The sequence below is a fragment of the Syngnathoides biaculeatus genome, chromosome 5, assembly GCF_019802595.1.
Source record: "Syngnathoides biaculeatus isolate LvHL_M chromosome 5, ASM1980259v1, whole genome shotgun sequence".
Taxonomy (NCBI): domain Eukaryota; kingdom Metazoa; phylum Chordata; class Actinopteri; order Syngnathiformes; family Syngnathidae; genus Syngnathoides; species Syngnathoides biaculeatus.
The window spans coordinates 12,933,365-12,959,629 of record NC_084644.1 but is presented as its reverse complement, the minus strand read 5'-3'; the positions used below and the strand labels follow the sequence as shown (position 1 = coordinate 12,959,629).

The window sequence follows — 26,265 nt, the reverse complement described above, 5'->3', positions numbered from 1 at the left end:
TGGGTTGGATAATGGATGGATGGATATTTTCTAAAATGTCGCTGATGGCGTAGTGGTACACTCGCCTGTCTTTGGTGCGGGTTCAGAACCACTCAGTGATGGTGTGAATGGGAGTGTGAATGGTTGTCCTTGTCTATATGTGCCCTGTAACTGGAACCCCTTTCAATTGGTACCTAAATAATGGAAGCATACTGCATTTTTTAATGCACCCTTACGTCGGCTGTATGGTTCAATTTTGGCGTTACAATCCGATGCAAGATTCAAATCTTTTTGAGTGGGGGTCAGACCTGATAACCGCTAGGTCATCACCCTGCGTAATTTTTTACAAAGAGTCGCCAGTCTGCCTGAGCCCATCCCGTCAGACCTTTAGCAAAAGAAACATGGCACACCTTTGAGTGGGCACCAGCCAATCGCAGGGCACATATAGACACAATTCATACTGACCTTCACACCTATTGGCAATTTAGTTTGTTTTTTAGAATGTGACAGCCGTAGTACCATGAGAAAACATGCAAGCACGGGAGAGAACCTGTAGACAGACTCCGCTTAGGAAGTCCAGTGCCTGGATTCAAGTCCTGAACCTCAGAACTGTGAGGCAGGCAAACCACTGGTCCACCTTCCTGCAGATCCACTGGTGATCAGAGAAATTCCCCTCCAGCATCTCAACTTTCACCTTTTACAGAAGCAAAGAGGACAAAAACTTCCCCCGGTGGAGGTTAGATAACGCCTGCCAGGAAAGAGGCCAGACGGAACTCCCTCCGGGGAGGGGAGGATGGGGGGTGCACCACCAGCCCCCTTGTCCTCACCCCTCCTGGAGAGAATGCGTATAAAAACCAGGCACTTTGCGCTCAGACGGACACACACTGTAGAAGCCAAGTAGCAGGCGAAAAACCTTGCCTGTGGACAGTCTTTGGTGGCGCCCCACGAGAGAGCCGAGCGCGGCACTCTAAGATTTTCAGCGACATTTAAAGCAAGACCTCACACCTACTAGCCGAAAATGAAGGCGCTTAGCATTGCAGTTGCAGTGACACTCGTGCTCGCCTTTATTTGCATCCTGGAGAGCTCTGCGGTCCCCTTCAATGAGGTAAGAAAATCGCTTTTTTGGACTCACGGGAATCCCTTCTTAACATTAGGCATATGTTCCAGACCCACTCGCTATAGATGAAAAATCTGCAATGTAGAGACCATAAGGAAAAAAAAAAAATTAATACAAAAATTAAAAATAAACCCTCTCACGTCTTGAAACACTAAACTAGCACACAATTCCAATAATAAAATGTATAGAAAATACTTTTTATCTGTTTGATACAGGGAGGCACGGTGGCTCAGCTGGAAAGCATTGGCCTCACAAATCTGAGGTCCCGGGTACAATCCCAGACCTGCCTGTGTGGAGTTTGCATGTTCTCCCCGTGCCTCCGTGTTTTTTTTTTTCCGGACACTCTGTTTTTTCTTCCACATCCCCAAAACATGCAACATTATTGGATACTCTAAATTGTCCGTAGGTGTGATTATGAGTGTGGCTGTTTGTCTTGATGTGCCCTGCAATTGGCTGGCGACCAGTTCAGGTTGTACCCCGCCTCCTGCCCGTTGACAGCTGGGATAGGCTCCAGCACTCCCCGCGATCCTCGTGAGGATACGCGGCAAAGAATATGGATGGATGGTTGTTTGATACGGTATGTGCCTTTAAGAGGCGGGGCCTGTTGGTCCTCCGTGAGTGTACGGATTATCCTTTTCCATTTTACTGCTCTCCCAGCTCTCAAGAAACGTTTGAAAAGTTAATCAGCAGAGGGCTTCCTAGAAAGTATATCGTACAAACGCATTAAAAAAAAACAACTTTAAGAACCACAGATTTAGAAGCTCTTATGGGGCAACATTGCGCAGCTGTCCCTCAACTAAGTGAACAGGAGAGATGTTTTCGGACTGATTTCCAGACTTCATTTGCAGTTTTCCACCATCAGACACGGTGATAACTAAGTATCAAGGCGACAATGGCGTGAAAGAGTATATGTCATTTAAAAGCTAACGTTATTCACACAGTACAGGTATTTGCCATTGCATTAGAACTGAACGGAGGTGCTTTTTCGGACACAGGTGAAGGAGGCGAAGGGGGGTGACACTCCGGTTGCAGGACGACTGGACGTGGACGTGGACGTCGGGGAGCCTTGGACGCCGTACCACGCGCGGCACAAGCGGCAGAGCAACCTGTCGCTGTGCCGCTGGTGCTGCGGCTGCTGCCGGGCCTACAAGGGCTGCGGCTACTGCTGCAGATTCTGAAAGGGAGACAACATTGAAAGAAGAAGGCCGTGGCACCATCGTGACGTCAACCGAGACAACGATAATTTATTCCACTTTATGAATGAGCTGTTTTCATTTTTTTCCCTTTTCCATTTATATTTTGGTTGCACGTGACCTATAAGGTTTCGCAGAAAGTGGCACAGTGATATTTATTTCAATTTTTTAATAGTCACAATGCTTTTGTAAACTTTTTTAAAAATGTGGTTACAATTGGTATTTTGAATTAAGGGTCCCATGTTCGTATTTGGTGATGAATAAATTGGCTATTTAAAAATATTTGCATTATGTGTTTTATGTAGAGCTTTTCAAAAGCTCCACTTTTTCAAAATATTTTTTAATTGTTTGTCAATTTTATAATTTACTGTTTTAAAATTATTTTTAATACTTTTCACATTTTGATTTTATATTAAAATATAATGATTAAATTATTATATTCTTATAATTCTCGTCACAATTATAATATTTAATTCTGTTTTGCCTAAATTATTTTATAGCTTGTAATAAACTAGCTGATATACTTCCTAATGTTTAAACTTTAAGAAGATATTTTAATTAATTTTTATGTTCATTAAATTAGCTTTGGGGGAAAAAGTTTGCATTTATTTTTCTAAATGGAATTGCAAAATCAATGGTAAGCCCACCAATTATTTCTTAAATAGATAATCTTGTTAAAATATCTAAATTTAACATTAAATGTTATTTTTTAACATATTTATTTGATATATTTTCAAAATGAATAGAAACTTAAAGATATTTTTTATTCATTTTTGTGTAATTTTTAATCATCTTTATTGTTACTGTTTGAATATATTTTAAACAATTATTTTCAAGTTTATTTACCTTTTCCTGAATAAGATTCTAATCACAATGTAGTTGTCGTAGTAGTACATTCTTATTATAACCACCCTGATGGGCCACACCCACTCAGACATAAAGATCAAGACTGCGTACGTCAAAATTTGAACTTTTGGATCAAGGGGGAAACATCTTCAACAAACAACAACGGTCCACTTGCCTTGATTGGACCTTTGCTCATGACCGTGACTTGGACAACTGAGAATCTACACAAACACAATAAATCAATCAGTTGCAGTTTTCCCTGTGTAGGATGTGTTACACAGTGGTTACGTAAATATCCATTAAGCACATGACTTCGGTCTATATCTTGGTGTGGGGCCAAAACAGGATGCCTGCCATTGCAGTCTTACTTAATTCACATTTTTTGGTCATGCGTTCACCTGCAATTTCCAATTTCACCATTGCTTCTCTTTCATCTGTCAAGTGTCCATCCATCTATCCATCCATTTTCTTAGCCGCTTATCCTCACAAGTGTTGCGGGGAGTGCTGGAGCCTATCCCAGGTATCAACTGGCAGTAGGCGGGGTACACCCTGAACTGGTTGCCAGCCAATCGCAGGGCACATCGAGACAAACAGCCGCACTCACGATCACTTCTAGGGGCAATTTAGAGTGTCCAATTAATGTTGCATGGTTTTGAGATGTAGGAAGAAACCGGAGTGCCTGGAGGAAACCCACACAGGCACAGGGAGAACATGCAAACTCCAAACAAGTGGGGCCGGAATCGAACCCGGGACCTCAGACCTGTGAGGCCAATGCTTTCAAGCTGATTCACCGTGCCCCGCCCTCTCTAGTATCCCCGGTTCAAATTTAGTGTTGATCAGGGACGTCCCATTTGAGGAATGTGCTATCTATCTATCTATCTATCTATCTATCTATCTATCTATCTATCTATCTATCTATCTATCTATCTATCTATCTATCTATCTATCTATCTATCTATCTATCTATCTATCTATCTATCTATCTATCTATCTATCTATCTGTGTGGTGGATTTGGTGACAATCGGACAGACTTTTGCCAGGTGTTAATATTTTGTAGCGCTACTAGTTAGGACACATACAGTACTGTACAGTAGACAGCCTGTCACATGAGTACAGAATAAACACACACACACACTGTATTATATAAAGAACAAACACTGACAGGGGCGCACAACCGGTTTCAACGGTACTCTATAATTCATTGCTATTCTGTTGTGTATTGTTGTCTACTTCATGATATGTCGGGCGCATCATAAAGAAGGTACATACTGTATGTAGTACATGGTACATAATTAAAACGTGACGTGGTAAGTGCCCTTACCTTGTCACATTTACTCGCCAGATGTTCACGACCTCTGAATTCACACAAATGTGACCACTAGAAGGAATGTTTTTATCTTTAAGACTGTCCACGAGCACAAAAATGAGCATATTAGTGTTCTGTACACTGTCAAAATTGTTTTTTTTACTATTTATATGTTAATGTATATGTATTTCATTTTAAAAATTGCAAATATGTTTAAAATATTCCCTTACGAAGAAATTTCTGAAAGCAAATTTATCCTACAGTATACATAAGTGAAATAGTGATTTAAAATGTCTTGGACTCTTTTCAAGTCATCAATTTTTTTATTGATTTTGTTGGTTATTTTTGTTACAGGTTGATTGACTTGTATTCTATTAAATATTTGTGTTGTTGTTATTTTTTATAGTACATAGTTTTTGGTGAGATTTTTAAATTTGTCAGACTTGTATGTATTTATCTGTTTGTTTGTTTGTTTATTTATTTACATACTCAGTTTATTCAAGGTCAACATTCATCAATGGAAGGGAGTTACATTTTTATTATTTTATTTTTTAGTCTCACATCATGCATGTCGCCATCATCCGTTGTCCACTTCTGGCATCCATTTTATAATCCATCAGGGAGATAATTAATATTCTGCTTCCAGCTGCACTCTTTTTTCCTTTCCCCGTTTTTACGTAACCATATTTTACATTGTAATCAAGTATCCAAACTAACAATTTGTCATAATTATGTGTGTGTGTGTGTTTTTGTGCTCGTGCATGTACAGGATGTGTTGGGGAATGTGCGGATGACGAAGGAGGGAACGTCGGGAGGTGTTCCCCATTGATTGCAGCAAAAGGAACATTTGCATTTAGATGGCCCTCTTGCTTCCTTGTGTATGTCAATACTGTGGCGGTTTTCCTTCCATATCGTGTGTGTGCGTTTGTGCGCGTGTGTGCGCGTGTAATCTTGAAGCCAAACAAACCATCGCAAAAATGCCATAGTTTTTCCGTCTGGTAACAAGCAACAGCCGGTCGTTCGTTTTAATTAAACAGAGGCGAGCCTAACAAGTGCCGCATCCCATCCAAATGTTCACTTCTACGTCATTGGATGGGCTGAGTGATCATTATTATTATTTTTTTTTTTGTCAGAGCAAGAATCCTTTTCATTTTGAATGATATTGTCCACATGAAAGTAGAAACTAGTGTCAAAATGGTACACACGGCAACAATTTGACCAATCATCAGGCGGGGTGCCGGTGAAGGGGAAATACTAAAATATTAAAAGATCAAATTATATTAAGAAAACAAGTCCCAAAATCAAGGCTGTCAATTGATTTGAATCAGTCACACATTTGAATTTTCATTAATCACGATGAATTAATCACTTCGAGGCATCACGGTGGCTCAGCTGGTAAAGCATTGGCCTCAAAGTTATGAGGTCCCGGGTTCAATTGCAGACCCTCCTTTGTGGAATTGGCATGTTCTCCCCCCGTGCCTGTGTGGGTTTTCTCTGGGCACTCCAGTTTCCTCCCATATCTCAAAACCACGGAACATTAATTGGACACTCTAAATTGCCCCTAGGTGTGATCGTGAGTGCGGCTGTTTGTCTCCACGTGCTCTGCGATTGGCTGCCAACCAGTTCAGGGTGTACCGCACATCCTACCCATTGACAGCTGGGATAGGCTCCAGCACTCCCCGCAACAATTGTGAGGATAAGTGGCAAAGAAAACGGATGGATGGATGGATAATCACTTCAGTGGGTGGGACTGTGGACAACTGGTTAACACATCTACCTCACAGTTCTGAAGACCAGGGTTCAAATCCTGGTCTCGTTTGTGTAGTTTGTCTGGGTTTTCTCTGGGTACTCTGGTTTCCTCTCACATGTGTGGTAGTTTGACTGAAGACTTTAAATTACCCGTAGCTGTGAACATTAGTGCGAATGGTTTGTTTATTTAGATGTGCCCTGCGATTAGCTGGCGACCGGCTCAGAGTGTACCCCGCCTTTCGACCGAAGATAGGTGGGATAGGCGCCAGCACGCCCTCGACCCTAGTGAGGATAAGCGCTACAGAAGATGGATAGATTTGCTTTGATGAAAAAAGAGTTCAGAGCTGCACTATATTCAGATTATCTTTGTTTTTTCTTTCTTTTCCCCCAAAAGTCTCAGGCTGACTTTTCAAGCAAAATTAGCCTCCGAGCACACGTAGCTGGAATCTCTTCACTGGTGTTGCGAGTGTTACGTTGTAATTTAGTCACATTATTGATTACTTGATCTTAAAAGTAACTTAGTTACTTTAAACAGATGCCATTTGGCAAGAATATCCCTTATTGACTACAAAAAAAGCATTACTGTAACTGTACCACTTGGCAAGTACCTAAATGTAAACAAGAACATCGTTGTCAGTAATCAGGAAGTGTTTACTTGGAGTGTGGATCGATACAAATATTAGTAATACACAAAAAAATCCAAAGGCTCAGCTTGGTCCCATTCACCCGAATGAACCCGCTGCAATGGGGTACTACTCGTACACATTTTTACTACAAGATTCACTTTAATCCACAGGTACATTATGAATTAAAATATAATTAGGTATCACTGCCAAACACATTGTATTGTAATTCACCATTTCTGTATGGCTTGGGGACGACGCAGTGGCCTTTCTGTGTGACGCTCGCTTAAAATAGGGAAATGCGTATTAGTGTGAGTGAAAACTGCAATTTAATCATCTGAAAACTAGTGCCCGAGTGATTGGCCACAAATGAAAGTGCACAATGTACGACGGTTCAGCCGAGTTAGAGAGAAAGAAAAAAAAAGACTAAAATACTGGATGTTAATAAAGAAATACAAACATAGAATAGAAAAAATATTGTGAAAAATTATTATACTGTAAGAAAAATACAAATTTAGGGAAAACACACTGAATGAAAAAATACAAAATTATTAGGTGAAAAAGACATTTGGCGAACAATACAAAAATCTTGTAAAATATTAGCGCCATCTATTTGTTTTTCTTAACATTTATTTTTATACTTGTATTTTTCCTCTTATTTGTTTTCACTAATATTTGTAACACTTTGAAATGTTTTGTTTTGGCTCATATTATTTTAGATCCAAGATCCTTGTATAATTTCCTAAAATAATAATTATTTGTTTCATGATTTAATCTAATATTTTGTACTTTATCTAATATTTTTAAATCCATTACTTTTTTCTAGTTTTATTTTTCACCGAGTAATTTTCCATTTCCCAATGTTTTTTGTCCAATATTCTGGTACAGGTTATCCCCCCAAAATTTATACACGCTTTAGATAATGATATTTGTAAACTGTTTTACATGTTAAATAAATATCCAAATTAGAATAAACATCAATTTTACAATTATTTAAAGCGTGTATAAATTTTTTGGGGACACCCTGTATATTTAGATTTTATTTATTTTTTTAATGCAATAGGTTGAGTAGGATCGCTTTTGCTCTCTTTGGATTGCCAGCGCGTACCTTCTGCTTTGACTCAAGTGTCGTATTGAAGGCGTACGTATCAAGTATGCCGCACATGTCATCTCATTGTGTATGTATGACACGCTCGGGCGGCGCAGCGGCTTAGTGTGAATAACGGCGGCCACGTGAGAAGAAACGCGGCCGCTGGGCTGCCCGCTGACAAGAAAGAAAACATCTACGGGCAATATTCTCCTTAGATCTCTTTGGGATTTAATGGAATGTTGCAGAAAAAAAAGTATGTATGATAATCCCCCAAAAATGAATTGGAGGATTATTTGCAAAACGATGACATCATAACATTTTTTGATGGCAGGATTCTGTCTTGCTCTGATGGAAATATCTCACCTTTGATGCGTTGTGTGTAAAAGGCAAAAGTGGATCTATGGTATCTTTTTCGAGGGAGCTCTGCTTCCAAAGTGTTTGAGGAATTTTTTTCTCATCTTGTTTTTATTAATGTATATTTTCAACTCAAATTAATTATAATTGCTATTATAAGTTTAAAAAGATAAAATTAAAAACATTCACTTGGGCTTCATAAAAGAGATGAAAAAAATGTCATTTAAATTTCACTTAAATGAAATGAAGGTGGTTATTGTTTCTAAATTATTGTAAATAGAAAATTGTATTGAAGAAAAGTTTAAATAAAAGTTTTTAATTGTTAATTTCACATTATAAAATTAAATAAAGTATAATATAAGTTTAACAAAAAAATCTCAGTTTCTTCAATACATTTTGAAAATTGAATAACATGAAATATCGGAATTGGATTTGTAAATTAAAAAAAATATTCCAATGAAAATCATATTAAACATATCCTAAAATAATAATGAAAAACATGTAAAACAATTAAAATGAAATAAAAATAAATTTCAAAAACATTCTCATTGTTTTTAAACTTCAAAGCTATTATATACGATTTCTGGCGTCCCCTAAGACTGGAAATTAGAATTGCCACAAAGCCTTAGTTCGACATGTCCATCGTCCAAGTTGCTTATCCTTACAAGGGTCACGGGAGTGCCAGAACCTATCCTACCTAACATTGGGCGAAAGGCAGATTACACCTTGGACTAGTAGCCAGTTGGTCACAGGCCGATGTGACTTAGTCCAAATGCTTGTCTGGCCTCCTCCTCCTTCCAACCCTGCATGCTTTTTAATTTTTCTCCATGGTATGTTGACCTGCGCACCGTCCAGATATGGGCCTGTCCGTTCGTAGGTGACATAGGTCATTCCCGCTATGTCATTTAAAAGCGCCACCAAGTGATCCAGGGCAGGAATGTACAGGATAAATAAAAACAAAATATTGAAAAATAGAGCCAGATGTTTCCGTATTCAGTATTCAGTTCATCCACTCCATCCACTCCTGTGGTAGCCTGAGTGACAATGATTATTTTTTCAACAAAAAATAGTTGTCGATTATAGCTTAAAAAATACATTCATTCATTTCCCAAACCACTTCTCCTCACACGGGTCCCGGGCGAGCTGGAGCCTATCGCAGCTATCTTTGGTCAAGAGGCAGTGTACGCCTTCAACAGGTGGCCAGCCAATCGCACGACACATAAACAAAGATTCACACTCTCATGCACACCTACGGTCAACTTAGAATCTTCAGTCAACCTACCGTGTATATGTTTGAGATGAGGGAGAAAACCGGAGTGCCTGGAGAAAAACCCTTCGCAGGCACGCGGAGAACATGCAAACTCCAAACAGACAGGACTGGGATTTGAATCCTGGTCCTCAGAACTATAAGGCAGATGTGTTTAACCCGTCCCCCACCGTGCTGCCCTTCAAAAATACTATGGAAATTAAATATAAGTGCAAGATCTTAATTCAAAGTATCCACATAAAAATAAAAACAAAATCCAATGTATAAATAATTCATTCAACAAAAAACTGATTCAAAATTGAAATGTGAGATTATGGTTTTCCATGCCTATTTACCTGCAGATCCCCTGAAATATTCCATGGCATGTGCAGATGATGAAGTCGTGTCATGTAACATTGCAGAGGAATCCTGTCTGCGCTCTGCAGCCCCTTCCCTCCCCTTCTTTTGTGTGTTTGACTGCAGCAGCACCCCCTCCCCCGTTCCATGACGATTATATCAAACAATATGGAACATGACTGGAATGCATAAGGACCTCGCATCTCGCCATCCCCGGGAAAAGAGAACGCACGGGCTTTATCGGTGCGCTCTCTCGGTAGGAACCACCCCGAGGTGGTGAGATACCGTAGTAGGCCTACTTTGTGTGTAGCTGCCCGGATCCCCCGCTGCGTCCTGCTTTCCCGTTACATCGCCACACAATCATGACGCCCGGGATGATGATTTGTCAGGCCAGCTTTTGGCCATGTACACCGTCACTGTACCGGAGTGGAGCTTGTTTACTGTCGGAATGGAAGTGGCTCAGATAACTCCACGGCACGTAGATGCAGGACCTTTGGAGTGGAAACCCGGCACCTCAAAAGCGTCAAATATATAGGATGACGGAGCTTCGACAGGGAAAAGGTTGGACACAAGTTGTCCAAAGAAAAATATATAACAACAATAACAAAAATATATAACCAGAAACAACCCGCTGAAGATACTTATTGAAATGGACGAATAGATGCCTCACTTTGGCCCAAGACAATTTCCTTGTCTTCAAAGCGTGATCCCCTCAACTGTGAAGTGACTGCTTCGTATCCTGGCTTTGAAGCTGAACACGCTCAAGACAATAGAGATGATCATGGACTTCAGGAACTTCAGGACTTCACCTTAGTTGCCCCTCACGCTGTCCAACTGCGTCAACCATCAACACTTCATCAACATTTTCAATTTCTCCCCTCCAGTATTTGAAGTGGGAGACCAACATCAAGTCCATCCTCAAAAGGCCCAGCTTAGGATGCACTTCCTGCGGATTCTGAAGAAGCGCGGCCTCCCACAGGAGCTGCTGAGGCTGTTCTACAGAGCGGTCAGTGAATCGATTCTGTGTTCATCCATCACACTCAGGTTTGGTGCTGCTGCAAAGAGGGACAAAGTCCGACTGCGACGCGCAGTCAAGGCCACCAAAAGAAAATATTGGTACTCACCCACTCTCTCTCGAGGACTTGTATGCTTTAGGACTAAATCAACTGGATGTAAAATCCTTTTCGACCCTCCAGCCATTCCAGCTCCTCCCTTCAGGTACGCACGACCGTTTTTCCTACCTTGTGTACTGATTGACCTGTCACAGTTGAACGTAAATTGATTTTTAAAATCCTTTCCAACTTTTCCAGTAATTCCGTGTTTTGCACTTGAATCCTTCCCCAAACTCGCCTTGTGTCAGTTTAAAATTTTTTCCTTTTGCTGGAAAATCCTCCTGCAGTTATACTTTGATTGAAGTCAAAGGATTCTTTTTTTCCCCCTCCATCCAGACTTTTTTAGTGTAGAAACTCACATTTATTGCGATGTGCCGCCGTGTCCAGACTCGAGAGGGTCAAATGAGTCCACAATGAATCCCAAAGTACATACATGGAATATAGATTGTGCTCAAATCATGCACGGCTCCATTCTGAATTAATGCCATAATGCTCTAAATGACACGCTTAATGTTTTCGCACTCTCCTTTCGCCTTCTTTCACATCCATCAGCGTGGCCGGCCGCCGCCGTAATGGATTGTTCCGATCAGTCCCCTCTCCGTGTATACGCTCAGAGCGGCGGAGAAAGCGGAGCGCCGGCAGGCCGGTGATTTGTAAGGTCGCGTGAGGTGCCGCAAAGCGAGGGAGACGGATATTGGCGTCTCGTCCCCGGTGAGAGCAAATGAGCTGTTTTTTCTTGCTGATGTCATCAGTTCTACGAGTTAAAGATGAGCCTTTTGTCGAGGTATGCATTGATTCAGCTGTTTATCCCGGGGTTGAGGATCCAATGGGACAAAAATGAGTACAGTATCAAAAAAATGTTAATTTTTTTCCCCTCCAAATTCCTATTTTAATTACTACTTAAGAACAGTATGAAACTTGAACACGTGGGATTATTTCTATCCTGCAGTTCCAGAATTTTGTTTTTAAAAAAAAGGACAAACTACAGTATAAAATAAATACAAATATATTAGTAAAAAAAAAAAAAAGGCAAACCAATTAGATGGAAAATAGTAATATATTAGAACATTTACAACAATAAAACAAAATAAAATATTCAGGAAAATTATACAAAAACTCCATGAAAATTCCCCCAAAATGAAGATAAAAATACAAAAATATTTACTCCTTTGGCGGCACGGTGGAGCAGTTGGTAAAAGCGTTGGCCTCACAGTACTGAGGTCCCGGGTTCAATCCTGACCCCGCCTATATGGAGTTTGCATGTTCTCCCCGTGCATGCGTGAGTTTCCTCCGGGCACTCCGGTTTTCATCACATTCCAAAAAAATTTAACATTAATTGGACACTCTAAATTGCTCCTAGGTGTGATTGTGGGTGTGGCTGTTTGTCTCTATGTGCCCTGCGATTGGCTGGCAACCAGTTCAGGGTGTACCCGCCTCCTGCCCGTTGACAGCTGGGATCGGCTCCAGCACTCCCCGCGACCCTCGTGAGGATAAGCAGTGAAGAAAATGGATGGATGGATGGATGGATGGATTTACTCCTTTGAGTTCTATGAAAAAGGGTGTCAGAAAACGGATCCCTCAATCCTTGGTGCGGTCATGCTAGTTGGATTGACCTGTTGGACAAAATGTATCAGACTTGGAACCAGCTTGATATTGCATACCTGAATGGACACGGGTTTAAATTGAGGTTAAAATTACTTTACATTGTTCAGAGTTCTTTTGGTAACGGTGTCACAAGTGGGATGCTTGCCGTCAGACAATCTGAATCGGACTTTGAAGCACGAGAGCTTGACAGATTGTGCGTCCCTTCAAATCCAGGATAAAGTTCCTTCCTCCCGCAATAAGAGTTCTGAAAATAACGGTGTCAGAAGTGGGCTGTTTAGCTGTGATGATGATGATGATGACGAGGCCGATAATGATGGTGATGAAGATGATGATTTGCGTCGTTTGGCCTCGGCGCTCCGGCGGGTGCCGTCGCAGCGTACAAAGCCGGCGCCCGGTTTTTGTTTGCCTTTTTGCCAAACAAATCCACGACGGGGGAGTTCTTGCGGCTGATGCAAGGAAACACGAGGCGGTGATTTGAGCGAAGCTGGTGAATATATTTGGGCTGAGCTGAGCTGAGCTGATTTACGCCTGGAAATGTTTTCTTTTTTTTTTTCCCACTGCTCTCTGGTGCTTCTCTGGAAAACTTCATTAAGAGCCTGGGAAGAACATCGCATGATGGATTTGCGGCTTCCTCATTCGTTCCTCATTATTCCTCGGATTTACTCCTTTCTTCTTTTCAGATTTTATTATTTTTATTGTCATGTTACAGTTTATTTTATCCTCTAAGAGTTTGATTTTTACGTCCTTCTATTTTTGAGGGGTTATTTTTTCCCCTAATACAGTATTGCCTTCTATTATTCTCCCAGCCTTGACTCAGTACTTTCACGGAAGCTTAAATGTATCAATAATCTGAATGTTTTTTTTAAAAGTGCTTTTCTCCAACATTTCTTCTATTAATTGAAATCGCATGTATAATTTTCAAAAACTTTTTTGATTTTTGAAATTTTTATAATTTTGCCAGAACTCCCTCTGTGACACGGGCAGTCCACTCTTAAAAAAGTGATCTTTGCCAGAAATCCAGAGTTCCATCATCTGGCTACTATCGGAAAAAGGCATCAAATTGAAGAACAATTATTGATTATTCACACAAGTTTGCCGCCAGGTATTGCCACAATGCTGATTCAGCTATCCATGGCAGGAACATCCATCCGTCCCGCATCATGGCCCCTAACACACTTCTTCTTTTTTCTGCCAAAATGATTGAATTACATTCAGTGACTCAAAGGGTAGACAACTGGCAAATAAGAGGTCCTTTTTTTTTAGGTGGTTCTTGAATGTACCGTCAAAAGGTTTAGTTTTTTGTTTGACACCCGATGCAATTAAATCTTGTGATCTACATTGGTATTACAATTTTCCTGTATTTCCTGCATTATTTATTACTGTGTACAAATGAATTCTGTAAAGTCACTGTTGGTTTAGTGGTTCCTTCGCCTGACTTTGGCGCAGACAACGTTGGTTCTGTTAGTGATGGTGTGAATGTCAGTGCAAGTGCTGGTCCATGTGTATGTTTGCTCTGTGCCTGACTGGCAACCAGTTCAGGGTTGAGTTTGCCTTCCCCCAAGTAACCAGGGATGGGCTCCAATGACCTATGACCCTGAACAGGGTAAGTGGTACGAAGAATGGATGGATGAATAGATGCCTATGTGATCAGCTCTGATTGAAGTGCTTTGCTGCCACCTTGTGGCATCTATATGTAATTACAAATCTCTTTTAAGGGATTCGTACAACAATTTTAACTGTTTGCAGCTGGGCTCGGTCCCTATCGTCATCTGTCCGGCAGGTAAATCCAACTATCTTGACATACTGCCAGAGGCTGAGCTTCACTGTGTTTGTTTACAGACTGAACGTGTGAGATTATTCCATTTCCTGTCTTTTGTGGGCATCTTTAGTGACATAAAAATGGGTGTGAAATTGGGTGTTTACTTTTTCACCTTGTGCTTGACGCATTGTTGGTCGGATAAGATCTCTCTCTGGGGAAAGGACATAAAACAGACACTTCTTCCTTTTTTATGCCTCCAATTTCTTGGCAGGACAGTAAAAAGGCTCCCAAAAAGCTTGTCAGCCATTATGACCTTTCCCCCCCTCCTCCCTGTCGCTTGTAAAAAGAAGACGTTTACCAGTGTTTGATGTCAAAATAGATCACAAAATCACACTTGATAGAAGCTCTCAGGGGGTTCTTCATCCGGCGCGGTGAGGCCTTAAATGATGCTTCCTACCTTAACAGATTGGGAGCAAACAAACTAATCAATCAATGAACAAGCGAACGTGCTAGCTATCTAACGAGCCAACAGATTCATTTACTAATCGGAATGTAGCCAACTAATGTAGGTTTAGCATAACCCAACAACTTTAGTAGAGTTAAATGGAATCCATTCACTATTTAACAGAATAATTATCCAATAAATGAAAAAAAAAACAGGTGTGCACACTATCTCGCTAATATACTGCTAGCATAGCGCACAAATTAACAAATTCACTAACTCACTACCTACTCGGTGACCAAAAAAAACCCCCCGAATGATCTTGCTTGATAGCTAGCTAGCTAACTAACACGAATTAATGGCTGAATAAACACAAAATAAGCAAGCTTGATAGCTAACTAACTAAATAATGAACTCACTAACCAATTAATGGACAAAGAATTGAACTTGCTAACAAACTAGCTAAATCTCCCCATTCCATTGCACCAGTTCTACCCCCAACCAGCTGCTCCAACAATTTTCAAAAGCTCCTCCGACCGGGTTCTAAGACATAGACTGAGGAGGACCATGATCTAACTCAGGGGTGCTCAATGCGTCGATCGCGATCGACTCGTCGAGGCAGTTTCGATCGATCGCGACGGCGTGCCAAGAAAAATTTTTTTTTTTAACTTTAGCTCACTGCGCATGTGCAAACAACGACAGTACAGGAAAACACGCTGTCAGTGACTTCCACCCCTATTTTAAGCTCTTTCTTAAGAAATTTTAACAAACATGAGCATGGATGCTGCAGTAAAGAAGACAAAAACGTATCACTTTCATACGGAATGTGAGGCGGACTTTCTTTTCATAATGTCATTTTCGAACGGCGTTCGCCTCATCTGCCAGCGGAGTGAAATGTGGAGTGTCATCTTCCAACTATTTATGGAAACACCGACATTCCGACAAAAAGCTAGCTGAGAATGAGAAAAGTGAACTAACTAAAAACCTAACTGGCCGCACAGCAGTCACTTTTCACACAATATAGTTCAACAGCGAAAGCCGCCGCTGAAGCATCGTTTCCGGGTTCGTCACATCACACATACAAGAGGCACAGCTGACTCGTTGTTCCGATCTTTTAAAAATAAGGTGGAAATATTATCTTCAATAAAATCTCTGCAGCTGTAAAGCTGCTGTGAAGCCATGGCTGATGTGTGAAAGGACATCGGAGATTGTGTTTCTCACTGCAGTTGGACGAATCCACTGACGTGAGCGACGCAGCCCATCAGGTGTAAATTTTCATTCGTATGGTGTTTACTGATCATCAACGTGAACTCAGATAGTTACAAAAAATGTTTAAAGTCAATTATATTGTATAATATTGGCTCATTGGGTTATGCAAGCACACAAACATATATTTACACATAAAGAATCGTCAATATACTTTTAAATAGATATGTTTTACATTTTTGTAGTGGGTAGATCATTGTGACTTGGTCATTCTATTTCATCATTGGTCATTCTTAAAAAAAATGTCACCCCAAGTTGATCGCGAGAGGCTGGATGCTTGAAAAGTAGATCTTGGGGTAAAAAAAAAAAAAAAAAGTCCAACTGATTTCTTTTACCACGGTGACTTGTCACTTTCACAATAATCAGTGTTTAAAGGCGACTCACCGAGCAACAATGCCAAAGTGGACTGAACTGTCGCGTAGTGCGTGTGGCTTGGCGACTTTTTTCACGAGTGGCCCAACAGTCTGCTGGTTTAGTCTCGATTCAAAATTCGAATCACAGTCTCAACGTCCCTAATTACAGCCAATCAAAAAAACAGATAAGCTTTCCTACAAGGAGAAAACTCTTTTACACGTTTAGTGAGGTGCACCGCTTCGAGCCATCTAAATATTTTAAGAAGCATCAAATAATGTTTTACATTAATACTTAACTACAGTATATTCATAATGTAATAAGTCAAGTTTGTGAGTAGGATTTACGCAAACGTAGGTCCACACTGGGCATGTTGAAAAGAACGGAGCCAACGGCCTCCTTACAAATATCCGCGCTGGCTTTATATGGTTTAAGAAACCTGATAGAGTACAATATTGGCAGAAGATGAAATACAGTGAGAAATGGAAAGCACTACAAGAAAGGAGTGTGCCAACTCCTTGATCTCACCCCAAACCCTCCCGCTTTTGATTGGTGCCTGTTGGAATGGAAAAGCTCCTTGATTAAATAACCACCAGTCAGATGAAGTCTTGTTAGAATCAAACTGGAGGTAATATGATGGTGTCCACCAAGATCCAAGGTGAGCCGGATGCAGCCGGAAGGTCCACTCGGTTGCTCGAGAGATGCGGATCATGGCAGGAACAGAAGCGAGGAAAAAAGAGCGAGGCTGTGTGCTGGCGATGGCAGATGTCAGCGGGGGTCTACAAGGACAGTCCCTGAATTTGACTGTGATCTGCGCAGTGTGCAGTTCTCTGATGTCCTGATGTGTGCGCGTGTGTGTCGGGAAGATGCTGGAACGACATCAAACGCCACTGGCAACCAAAAGCTTGTTTGCCTTTGCAAAAAACAACTTGAAATGTGACCTCCACCAAGGCAGGGCAATCCGAAGCATGTCAGTCAGAATCAGTGAGCTGGAAAATTCATGATGAGACAGGTCAGTTTCACCCCCACTTTAAATGACTTTGTGTTACCTTTTCGAGTTACGACCTGTTGCTTCCTAAAAATCTCTTTTAATTTATCAATTATTGCTCGCATAATATATTTATTTATACTTTGACTTCCTCATTTGGTGATGTTTTTGACTCCAGCCTTAACCTTAAAGGTATAGTGTCATCCCTATATACATTCTAAAATAGATTGGGAAATGAAAAATACAAATAACATTATTCACTTCAATGTCTACACGAAAAAATAATTATGAGCGGAGAGCACGTCATCCATGCGCGAAGATGCGGAAGTCTCATTCGACATCCGAGTGGTTGCCATATTGGCTGCATTTACTGTCCGTGACGTCACCCCGGACATTTGCCATTGAAAACATGCTGTGGCCCCTACTGTGGGACACGCCCCATCAGACACGGAAGCTCTTTTCGAAGAAGAGAACTTCTCACAATCGAGTCAAGTGTCCGGGGCAATATTATCCTATCGTTTTGAGCCATATTTAGATGATATGCAGATCACTTCTGACTAACAACAGACTCCCCGACAGTATGACAGTATGTAGCGTACTCAGCAGCGAGAGATCACAACACCGCGGCCCGGGGGCGACGAGCCGATCATGGCTTCAGCCGGGGTGGCACCGAGGTGGCTCATCATGTCGCCGAGCTGGGGTTTTTCATCCAATGACAACACGGTAAACCGTCCCAGCTTGTCATCGTGATAAGCCACCTCGGCGCTGAAGATGAGCCACCCCAGCTGAAGCTGTGACCGGCGGACGCGGCACCGTTCGCCGGCTTCGGTGGCGCGTCGTGCCCCGCGGACGAACACGGCTTCGGCCAGGCTGGCTGACACACACTGCCACGGCGCCGACAGACCCCCAGAGAGTATGTATGAGACAGCCTGGCCGAAGCCGTGCTCGTCCGCGAGGTACGACGCGGCAGCCTTCACTGGCGAGCTGTCACGGCAACCTTCGCGGGCGAGCTGACGTGGAAGCCGTCCGACGTGCACATCGACACATTTAGCACCACTATCATGGGTATGCGGATCTTTTGTTACATTATGAGAGACGGATTACGTTGTCCGCCCCAAACTATTACTTTTTTTAGTAGCTGTATACACACCTATCTGTCATTTGGAACCCACGAAGCTCTCGTCCTTTGCACCCGTGCAATCCATTTTTCACGACAAACTTATGTAGGGTAAATCCATTCGATTTATTGACTAAAACAAAACAATACAAAAAACACAAAAACAAAGTAAGCCAAAAGCCCAAAATACTGGAGAGCAGCGCTGAATAGCAGGATCTGTGCCAGGAGAGAAAAATATTTTTTGTAATTTACTCTCTTTATCATCGGTGTCCTTGGGGTTGTTCGGGTTAGGGTTATATTTGTGCCAGAATCCATCAGCTTCTTCATTTCTGACATAGCCTCGGGGTATCTAGAGTTTGTAAAAATGTTATGCAGATTTTTCTACAGAGGGACAATTGAGTCAGTCCTTCGTTACAGTTTCACCTGCTGGTTTCTGACCTATCGAAGACTGCAGATAAAATGACGGGAATTATGATCCCCTTTATCCGAAGGACCTTTACGGGCAGTCGACTATCAGACAGGCAAATGTCATATTTTCAAACAAAGCTCATATGTTTAACTGCAAATTGGTTCTTTGGAATTCTGGGAAAAGACGTAGGCTTCACTAGTGCAGACACAACCAAGACAAACCTTCCTTTTTCCTCGTATCAATCAAGCTCCTTAAAAACCAGAAATGAATGAGAGGTCTCTGTATTCGGAAATGAATGTACTACATTTATGACTGCAGCGTGTGTGTGGATGTAGTGTATGTGAGTGAAAGGACCAATGACTGTTTGCAAGGGTGTCAGCATGTGCAACTGAACCTCTTTCTATGACAAAAACTGGTGTTTTGCTAAATTGACTGTTAAGTGACCAAAGGGTCGACAGTTCCAGTCACAGCTTTGACTCTTTGCTTTCGAAGTGTCCTTGGGCAAGTCACTGAACCCCAAATTGTTCAATTGTAAGCATTCAGAACAAACTGTGATGTATGAACTTGGTATCTGGCGAGAGTGAGATCATCTTTGCTGATTTGTGAAAGCCTCAATCGCTGTCCTTTCCTTGACAAATGTTCGGTCTTGCCCTGACTCCAAATTAGTGCCGGTAGTGCTGAGATTTTTGTCCCTCCATGTTTTGATGATGGCTATCAAATTGATCTATTCAAATACTCAACGGACACCAAAACAAAGTAACCTAACCTAAGTTTAGTGGACTGTTGACAGAACCTTGAGGGACCCCTGCTGTTCTTCTATTTCTAAATGTGAAGACAGGAATGCTGTGGATTTTAAGATGTGTTTTGGGTGATTATTTGTCTGAAGTACAATTTTGAAGAATAAGAATGAAGGTGAAGTAATAATTTTTTTTTGTGTGAGGTTTTGCTGATATAATATTGTTCTGGCTTTTATCCACGGATGAGTCATCAATTTGTACTCATGGGCGGCTGCAAAAGTTCCAATGGACTTAAAAAGCCGGTAAAAACATTGCGGGTCCTTAAAAAAAAAAAGAATGGAGCAGAAAAAGATTGAGATAAAGTTCTAATTAGGCCACTCAGACAAAGCGTAACTCTTCTAATTGTTCCGGCGCGCCTTTTGTTGAGTGGCCGTGTGAATTCATGAAGTCTTTATCTAGATTTGCCCCCTTCTCCACCTGCAGAGAACGCATGTGGAGGACACTTTTCGGAAACACGCTGTTTGTTCTGATGTCGTCTTTTCCCTTTCACCCTCACTTGCAACCACAGCTCGAGTTTGAAATCCCAATTTGAAAGAGTCATTTGGAAACTTGACCTTGTCTTTCTCCTCTAACTTCAAAACCGTAACTTGAAGTCTTCACCAAGGTTTGAGAACTAAATTTGACACCTTGGCTTCAAACACTAAAATGAATCCCAATATAATTCCCCCCCATCCTTAACCTTGGCTTGACCCAAAACCCCAAACCCGACTTCAAACACAAAGTTGAAACCTGAACTTGAAAGTGAAATTTTTGGGCTTGATTCTTGTCAAATTTCTTTTTCCTTCTTATAAAATTATAGTTGTGAAATTGCATCTTTATTATTTAATATTCCATCTTTTGTCTCCCAAAACTGACTACTTATTTCCCTAGTATTATTAGGACTTCATTCTTCTAAAATTACTCATATTCTCATAAGTGTGCAAGTTTGAGCTATAATGTTTTATTCCCCTAAAATAACATATTTGTTCTTTTAATTTTGCAAATTTGGCCTTGAAATGTTTTTTTCAGAAATATCACATCTTGTAAAACAACAATATTAATCCTTAAATGTGACAATATTATTTTTTATATATACATCCATTCATTTTCTTCACCGCTTATCCTCACGAGGGTCGCGGGGAGTGCTGGAGCCTATCCCGGCTGTCAACGGGCAGGAGGTGGGGTTCACCCTGAACTGGTTGCCAGCCAATCGCAGGGCCCATCGAGACAAACAGCCGCACCCACGATCACACCTCGGGACAATTGACCCCTCCGTGGATATTGCGCAATCCGCGTCACTGACCAATCAGAGGCCAGAGATCTGCATAAACCAAAGCCCGTTTTTGCTCCGGCCATTTTCTCAGACAACATTGCATGGTCCAGTATAGGTTTAGTTAGCGTTTTTTCGCGTATTTGGGTTATTTAACAAAAAATATGGTTAAGAGGTGTAGTCACGGACTTTGTAATAGTGACGACAGGTATCCTGAAAGGCTCGTTGGTGGAGTTCCATTCGTACCCTTTCCAAAACTGAAGACCCAGTACGAAAAATGCCTTCGATGGATCAAACTTTGTGGAAGACCGCATCATCAACTAAATCCATCTAATATCAATCGGAACACATATTTTGCACGAAGGTATGCCCTATATTTGATTTTCAATACATGTCTCGTATAAAGGAATTCAAAGTTCTTCGCTAGCATAACACTGCTGCGTGTGAATGATTGACACACTTATTCTTTGTTGAGCGATATTTAGCGATGATCGGACTGCACAAACATATTGATTTCTTGCTGGCTCGCGGCCGAAAGTTAACCAGACTGTGTTTGCACGAAGATATGCCCTAAATTTGATTTTTAATACACGTCTCGTATAAATGAATGAGACGTTCTCCGCTAGCATAACATTGCATTGTAATTAATTTTTTTCCCGTCTTTTGGCCCTGTCAGTTTTCTTTTTAGCATGGCCTCTGGACTACTTCTTCCTAAAATGTGACATTGAGAGTACGCGTTGTACATTTCATTCTCGTATAAAACGGCCACTGAGCAGGATGAATATTGACTTTGATTTGTTGAAAGAAAGGAAATGTCACATTTGAAGGGCGGCAAATAAGGTGAAACAAACACGTATGTCGACAAAATGGACGTTGGGCCAGCTGAACGGAAGAAGAACGGAAGGCGAGCGAGAGCTTTTGTGGCCTGGCGAAGTGAAGGGCGTGAAATGAAGAGAGCCCGGGGGGTGAGGAGGGGTGAGGGAGGCCCCGCTGGAGCGTGTCCTGCATGGGAATGAGTGCCACCGGGTCAGCGCGGAAGCGGCTAAAAAGAAGAGAGAGACGGTCAAGGCCCATTAAGCCGGCCGGAATGGCGGCTCGCCCCGGGTGCGGCGCGGAGAGGCAGCCCACTTTCTCGCTGAGGGGAAAATGGAAAGTTTTCAGGGGCCAACTTTTCCTACAGCCTCACCACTCAAAGGTGATTTCTTTTGCTACACCTGCACAGCTGAATGTCTTGCATTTTATAGTGAATACAGAGCAGCGATTGAATACAGGATGTTTTGTACTTGCGTTTTCTGACAGCTGTTCCTCTCCTTTCCCATCTTGTTGGAATATTTCGTGATTATACTCATAATTATACAATCATTAGGTCACAATTTGAGCCAATTTTACATAAATATTGTAAGAACATCCCAAGATTTAGTTCACCAAAATTCACAACTTTACTCTCATAGTAATCTATTCCTTTACAGTCACGACTTTATTTTTTTTTTACCATTAAAACTTTAATCTAAAAAAATCACAAATGTATTATCAACTTTATTCTCGTCAAGTTGCAACTTATTTTACAGAAATATTGAAAAAGGTATATTATTCTCCTAAAATTAAAACTTTATTCTCATCAAGGAACACCTTTACACTTGCAATAATATATTTTTTATTGTCTCAAACCTAAAAAAATATATATATCACATATAATTTTCTTTTTTTTAAAACTGATTTTATTCAGGTAAAAATATGAGGCTTTACAAAATATTAAAACTTTATTTTCCTAAAATTATTTCCCCCATACATGTTTTCATAGCAATACTATTTAATTGCAAACCTGTATTTTTTAAATTACAAAATGTCAAATTGCACAGAATAAAGTTGCAATATTACAGAAAAAAGTAATAAAACTAGATACAAAAATTCTACAAGAATAAACTTATTGTTTTTTGTAAGAATAAAATCTCAATATTAGAAGAACATGTTTTATGAGAATAAACTTTTTAATATTAAGACAAAAAGTGGAAGAGTTAAGCAAATTAATAAAATGTTTATATTAAGTTGGGAATTTTTTTCATGAAATATGTAATACTAAAATTTGATTTAATCAGCGGAATTTTGCAAATGTTCCACATTCCTTTTAAAAGGGAAACACCCTTTTTTCCAAAATAGAAATTTGGGTAAAGTGAAAAATAATTGCCTGAGTGCTTTGAATTTTGCAAATATTTGAAAGTTAGAATAATTAGAATTGGTCGAAAAATGTATCTTCATTCATGTCGGAAAGTCATCACGGAAAATGTGGAACAATGAAAAATAAGGCAATTTCAAGATTGTGAAAAAAAGTCCTGAATGAACAGTTGAAAATTTGAAATGTTTAAATTGGTTGAGAAATGTGGAAGCCTTATGCACATTTGTGAAAGGTCTCTATCAATTTGTGAAATTTGTCAGAAATAATCAGATTTCAGAACATTTGGAAAACTGTGAAAAGTGGAAATTTGGAGCGGAACAGTAATGATAAGAAAAAAAAAATTGGTGGATTGTAACGAATGTGGGCGGCACTGTGGATCGACTGGAAAGCGTTGGCCTCACAGTACTGAGGTCCCGGGTTCAATCCTGACCCCGCCTATATGGAGTTTGCATGTTCTCCCCGTGCCTGCGTGGGTTTTCTCGGGCACTCTGGTTTCCTCCCACATTCCAAACAACATGCAACATTAATTGGACACTCAAAATTGGCCCTAGATGTGATTGTGAGTGTGGCTGTTTGTGTCGATGTGCCCTGCGCTTGACTGGCAACCAGTTCAGGGTGTACCCCACCTCCTGCCCGATGACAGCTGGGATAGGCTCCAGCACTCCCGCGACCCTCGTGAGCATAAGCGGCTAAGAAAATAGATGGCTGGCTGTAACGCTTGTGTTGAGTTTTCTTTTATATCAATGCTAATCAATGCTCGTCTCCTTTACCAAAATCTCCTCCACAGGTCATTAAATTTTTTTTAAAAAGTCACCGTGGGGCCAAATCTGCATTGTGTCTAAAAGCCTCCCGGAGAAGAAAGCCAGATAAAAGGTGCATTGAGCACTGCAGCTCCGACCACAGCAGAGGTGGCCGACTCTATTGTTCAGGCAACACAAGCAATTTTCTCTCTCTCCTTCTCGTCTTTGTACCACTTTTTTTTGTGAAGACAAGCTCTCGCGCCGGGTCCTGACACGTGCGGCAGACATTATCCACTGTGCGCACTTAAAAGCGACTGACACGCCGGCTCCACTCTTATTGTCCCCACAAAGCAACATTATAATGTTACATTATACGCCAGTTTGCGTCGCAAAAGAAGACATCAAAGTCTGACATCTGACCTGCTCGGCGTTATACGATGTGGTGTATTTTCCACATAATTTGCTCAACGTTGGTCACAATAAATAACAACAAAAATAAATTTAGCTTGCGTGGCGGCTTTCTTGAAAGGCAAGGATGCCTGACATAAATAAATTACAACAAGTTTACGACAAAACACAAGAGATCAAAGAAAGAAATGCCCTCCTGAATTTCCTTCAGTTAATTTTACTGAAACGGATATTTGAATTATTGACAATTGTTGTCATTCAAACAGTAGTATTTTTTGGGGGAAAAATATACAGCTTAAAACCAAGGTAGCATAAAAACATCCATCCATCACTCCATTTTCTTCGGCACTTATCCTCACAAGTGTAGCGCGGAGTGCTGGAGCCTATCCCAGCTGTCAACGAGCAGGTGGCGGGGCACACCCTGAACTGGTTGCCAGCCAATCACAGGGCACACGGAGACAGACAACAGTCGCACTCACAATCACACCTACGGGCAATTTAGAGTGTCCAATCAACACATGTTTTTGGGTTGTGGGATATTTCAAGAAAAAACATTTTCCATTATTTATAAGGATTTATTCCTCTATTTTAAAACAATGCTAGTTTGCATTAGGTTTGGTTGTTAAAGTGTTTCACCCGCATTTTTTTTTTTAAAAAAACCTTTCTTTTAAAGCTTTCCATCCAGGCCACCATTCAAACGTGTCGAGAATCCAATAATGATGTCACAAAAATAAGTATAGCTTACAAAGGGTCGATCCGCTCGGCCCCATCGAGCGCATCGGAGGCCTCCCCAACCGGGCGAGCGAGGGTCGTGCGGCGTTCTCCGCGAGCGGAGGTCAACTTTTATTCCCGGCGGACCCGGAATGAGAAGGCGTTAACGCGTGCCCGTTGAAGATAAACGACTCTGCCAGGATGCCGGATGAGCTCCGAACGACCCGCTTTGCTTTCCGACTCCTCGCTCTCCTGCGGCGAATGAATATTCAATGTGGGTTTTTTTTCTTTCCCCTTTGCCTCCGCTATAACAATAATTCCGCTTTTCTTTCTTGTTTGGTACAATTAAGACGATGCTGTATTGTCATGTTTATTTTTGCGCCGTCTCGTTTGTATTCGACTTGAATGAAATGTTAATTTTCGGCTTCAATTAGATGGTAATGACTCCATCGTACTGTGCACCAATACAACATTCAACAGTGCACGTCTAATGGCAAGTAATTGTTTACCCCAATGAGACCAAAAACTCATTTGTTCTTCAGCTAGCAGCACGCTTGTTCGATTTTCATCAGTCACTACAGTGGACAGCTATTCAAAATCTGCTTCCTGTGTCAAGGCTGCGCATCAATCACGACCGTGGACAGTCGCGCAACCTTGACGTCAAGAATTATTTCGCTTTTGAATCGCTTTCCGCTCTCCCGACTGACCTACAACTTTAACATTAAAATACATGCATATAGAAAAAAGCAGTTTTGGAGTAGCTGTACATTGCGACAAGCTCCATTTTGTAATCGAGGCTGGACTGAACTTTTTTGAAAAGATGTCCGCCGTAGTGACTGATGCACAACTAGAAGTAAACAACTTGAAAGTGAATCCCGACGGCGGTTATTAGGTTGAGCAACAGCGCTGAACAATAACGCGACGGGGCGAGGACCGCGTCGCCGTGGCAACCGGTCAGCAGCGAGGACGCTGATTCACTTCCTTCCTGCTGAGTCGGAAGCGCCCGCGTCTCAGCGCGGCGTCGCTTCAAAGACGTCACGCCGAACATCATCAGCGATTATCCTATCTATCGAGCTATTCCTGGTAGAAAAGTGAACATCTTCTTCTTCTTCATTGTCTCCCTGGAAAGACTTTTTTTCAAAGGTCACGGCGCCGCGTTCAAAACACGGCACTTTCCGTCGGTCAGCAGTCTGCAGTGCTTCGCCGTCCATCAATGTTTAAAAGGCCGACGATGCCTCAAAAGGCCCATTTTTTTTTTTGCTTACAAAGTAATCATT

General features: G+C 41.3%; 1 protein-coding gene across 1 annotated transcript; it reads left to right on the top strand.

Moving 5' to 3' along the window:
* The first annotated feature begins 671 nt into the window (after window positions 1–671).
* Window positions 672–2,553, top strand: hamp (hepcidin antimicrobial peptide). The gene is made up of 2 exons (XM_061819997.1): window positions 672–1,084; window positions 2,092–2,553. The coding sequence occupies exons 1-2, from the start codon at window positions 998–1,000 to the stop codon at window positions 2,272–2,274; spliced, it is 270 nt and encodes an 89-aa protein (XP_061675981.1). The 5' UTR covers window positions 672–997; the 3' UTR covers window positions 2,275–2,553.
* The last annotated feature ends 23,712 nt before the right edge of the window (window positions 2,554–26,265 follow it).